Source organism: Bombus terrestris, chromosome 12 (genome assembly GCF_910591885.1).
Source record: "Bombus terrestris chromosome 12, iyBomTerr1.2, whole genome shotgun sequence".
Lineage (NCBI taxonomy): Eukaryota > Metazoa > Arthropoda > Insecta > Hymenoptera > Apidae > Bombus > Bombus terrestris.
The window spans coordinates 12,020,402-12,024,405 of record NC_063280.1 but is presented as its reverse complement, the minus strand read 5'-3'; the positions used below and the strand labels follow the sequence as shown (position 1 = coordinate 12,024,405).

General features: G+C 33.9%; 1 protein-coding gene across 1 annotated transcript; it reads left to right on the top strand.

Annotated features, from left to right (window-relative positions):
* The first annotated feature begins 292 nt into the window (after positions 1 to 292).
* Positions 293 to 3,899, top strand: LOC100647474 (exosome component 10). Its single transcript, XM_012314746.3, has 7 exons — positions 293 to 451; positions 524 to 752; positions 851 to 1,096; positions 1,183 to 2,697; positions 2,788 to 3,320; positions 3,484 to 3,640; positions 3,714 to 3,899. The coding sequence occupies exons 2-7, from the start codon at positions 645 to 647 to the stop codon at positions 3,765 to 3,767; spliced, it is 2,613 nt and encodes an 870-aa protein (XP_012170136.2). The 5' UTR covers positions 293 to 451; positions 524 to 644; the 3' UTR covers positions 3,768 to 3,899.
* Positions 3,900 to 4,004: the final 105 nt, after the last annotated feature.

The window sequence follows — 4,004 nt, the reverse complement described above, 5'->3', positions numbered from 1 at the left end:
TGAACACTGAGAACAGGGAATGGATAGATTATAGTGATACCAGCGCCATCCTTCGACGTCATTTTCTACATTGCGAGTGTATGCGTTTTAAAAGAGTTTCGTACGATTTCGCTAATTTCGTTGCGATTGCATTTCGACGATACCAACACCGCTATAGAAAAAACATTGTTCGCTATATATTAACGACATTTTTTATATAATGCGACACGATTCTTTATTATACGCAAACCGCGCTCTACTTCCTTCAACTTCCTTTTCTGTATAGGATATAATCTATACTTTATGATAGAATCATAGATCATTCTATGGATGTAATAGTCACAATATGCCCGAAATGTCGTCAGAACCAGAATTATCGAAACTAGCATTTGTTAAAGTTACTTGATATGATTTTTGGAGAAAACAGATTTTTATACCATATTCACGGCTAGGTCGTTAATACGTTAATACGGTATGTAGGTGACTACTTATTGTTGGTTGTGTTTGCACGATACAATAGGGATACAAAATTTGGAAATTGTAGGTTATGTTCACGACATATGAACGTAGGTTACGTTCGATGTAGTTGCACGTTTGTATATTTGTTTCGCGCTGTCGAGTAATTTTATACGAAGTGGAAAGAGTAAGTGCTTATAATTAACGGTATGGATACTACGGAAGATCGCAGTGGCGAATGCCAAGCATTAGAAAATGAAAATCAACAAGTTAACCAATTAATACCTGGATATGAGAATTTTCACGATTATGTTCAGGTATAATTACATTTGTCGAACTGTTTAATTTGAAAGATTTGTCTCTTCTTTTGAACGTAATTCAAAGAATTATGTATTAAATGATCGTTATATTCTAGGAAGCATTCGATGCCATAAAACTTGGAATTAAATGTGCTAATAATTTACCAACTGGATCAAATTTCAATTATTACTCGTGTTTTCCCAGTTTCCTCAAAGTCAAGGATGAAAATACAAAATTGTTAACGGGCGTTATGCAGCATTTATTGGGGTTAGCTGGCGTAAAGGGCAATATATCGAATCTTGATATCGAAGAGAAGTTTGATCTTCTGTTAGAAACGAACGACATGCTTTTGGACCGAGCCGTAAGTTTTTCAAACGATATTCTTTCTATGTTTTTCTATGCTTAAATTTTAACTTTTACGAATCCAAAACGTGCTGTGTATCGCAGAATGCCTTAATGGACAAAGAATGTGGCATCACTAAGAATACCGAAGTAGAATTGCTGGTGTCAAGCACAAAGGGCCATCCAGATGGAATTAACGGTTCATGGAACAAACAAGCTTATCGATCGCAAGCCACGGAGAATACTCATTCTGTTAGTTTATTAGCCGGTAAAAATATTCAAAGGCCGCAACTAATGTTCAAAGACAAAATTGACAATAGCTCTAAACCCTGGTGTCCTAGAATTAAAGACAAACCCAATTCTTTGAAACCTTTGGCTATTTATTTGGAAGAAGGTGAAAATGGTGAAATCTTTAGTCATCCTTATGAATACGAGCTGGATATGTTTGTCCCTCCTAATGATCAGTTGAAAAAATCGGTACCAAGAAAGTATAAACCCCTGGAAGAAACGCTATTGGTAATGATCAAAGATCCGTCGGATATTGAGTTATTGATAGAAGATCTAAAAAGGTATAAAGAAATTGCTGTAGATTTGGAACATCATTCGTATAGAAGCTTTCAAGGAATCACCTGTTTGATGCAGATCTCAACAGGAGATACAGATTACCTGATTGATACTCTGTCGTTACGATCTGAATTACACGAGCTAAACGAAATTTTTACCAAGTCTACGATACTAAAAGTTTTTCACGGAGCAGATTTGGACATTCAGTGGCTTCAGAGAGACTTATCTCTATACGTAGTAAATATGTTTGATACGCATCAAGCGGCAAAACAACTTAACCTGCCGTACTTAAGTTTAGCATATTTACTAAAACATTACTGTAACGTAGATCCTGATAAACATTTTCAAATGGCAGATTGGCGCATAAGGCCTTTACCAGAGAAACTTATAAAATACGCCAGGGAGGATACGCATTATTTACTGTACATAAAGGATTTATTAAGGAATGCTTTAATAGACGTTGCTAACGGACAAATCAATATTTTGAAAGCTGTATACGACAGAAGTACAGAGATTTGTAAAAACACTTATATAAAACCAGTTTGGACGGAGGAAAGTTGCATGATTATGTATAGAAAGAGTCAGAAAATGTTTAATAATAAACAGCTTTATGCTCTGAAAGAATTGCATAAATGGAGAGATCAAACTGCCAGAGGGGAAGATGATAGTATTGGTTACGTATTGCCAAATCATATGTTATTGAACATAGCTGAAACATTACCTCGTGAAATGCAAGGAATTTTGGCATGCTGCGACTCTATTCCTCCTTTGGTTAGACAGAATTTATTAAAACTACATAAAATAATATTGAAGGCTAGGGAACAGCCACTTATTAAGCCAGTCATTGAAGACGATATCAGGCAAAGATTGACGCAAAGAAATCCTGATAACAATTTAAAAACGTGGATGTATTCACCTCATGATATTCCCAGTAATATGGAAGCACGAGCTGACTTACCATGTTTGTTAGATGAAAACAACATAATAGAAGAGCACATTTCGAATATTGCGATGAAGCATGCAGTGACTGTGTTTGACAGCCCAACTCCGTCTGAGGTAGTGTATGGATAATAAAATTAATTATCTTGTAGAAAAATTAAGAAAAATCGACAGTTGTAGTTTTCGTGGTTGGTTGCTTGTTTACAGGATGAGGAAGCAGAAACGGACGAACAGGAAAGTAATAGAAAAAAGAGGTTTCTCTTCGTAAGTCCGTTTGAACGATACAAACGGGTTATACCTATGATAGCGGAACAAGAAGCACAGGAAAGAGAAAAGCTAAGACAAGAAGAAGAAAATCGTTTGAATGAAGTAAAAAGTAAAGAAGATGAAATAGCAGAGAGTAAAAACAGAATTTACGAACACTTTAAACGTGTTTCTCAAATGGCGACAGAAGGAAGTGTGTCAGTTTTACCAAAAAAACCATCTCAAACTCCGCTGAGTCAAATGTCGGGTCGTAAAAGAAAACGAGATTCAAATATTAACAAACAAGATGAAGTACAAGACAAAAAAATTAAAGATGATTTATCAAACCCAACTCCAATGTTAGAAACCAAAACTACTCAATATGCGAAACAAGAATCGGATGAAATTGAACTTTTAAGCGAAGAGCAAAATGTACCAGAAAGTATTACAAAAAGTCGGAAACCAGCATCGAGTAATGAAACTATTAATCCGTTACGGTAGGTATATTCAAAAATTTGTTATTTTATTTTTGGTCGTATTACTCAGTTCTATGTTTTAAGCTAAGCATCTTGAAATTTTAATATCATAACGTTTATGAATGCTTAAAATATATAAAATTTCGTAAGGTAAGAATTATCGATAAATTGAACGTGTCCGTAGCACAAGAAAAAAAGGAGAAAAGGATTGTATAATTAAGGAATTGAAAAAGAAAGGTATGATGCCATCAAAAACATTCGACTATAAAGTCGTAGATTTTAGTACTTTTCAAGGAGGTAGTACAAACGTATCCAACCAAGTAAACTTTGAACAAACAATGGTAAGGAAATGTATATCGTTCATTTTGTGCATTTATATTCAAATATTAACGTTTTATTTCGTTATTTTTCCAGAAGAGGAAAAGAGAAAAGACACGAAAAAGGAAGAAGCAAAAATTGAATATATAAATTGCAATATTTTTTAGAACGTATTATCTTCTCATTCTCGACGCTAATGAAAATAGCAAATAATGCAACGCTGCGTGATTCATTGGATCATGTACAAATGATATGTAATAAATGGTGGTGTTTATAAATTTACACATCTAAATAATAGTTTAAGAAGGCACGAATTAAATACTTCTTTTAATAGGGATACATTTAAAATTTAATATTTTTTTGTTTTTAACGAAATTATAAAAATTA

Bases quoted from the DNA above. Each gene is read 5' to 3' on its own strand.
- LOC100647474 (XM_012314746.3), top strand. From the start codon at position 645: ATGGATACTACGGAAGATCGCAGTGGCGAATGCCAAGCATTAGAAAAT. The intron at 753-850 runs GTATAATTACAT...GTTATATTCTAG, and splicing joins ATTTTCACGATTATGTTCAG to GAAGCATTCGATGCCATAAA. The intron at 3,641-3,713 runs GTAAGGAAATGT...TTATTTTTCCAG, and splicing joins TAAACTTTGAACAAACAATG to AAGAGGAAAAGAGAAAAGAC.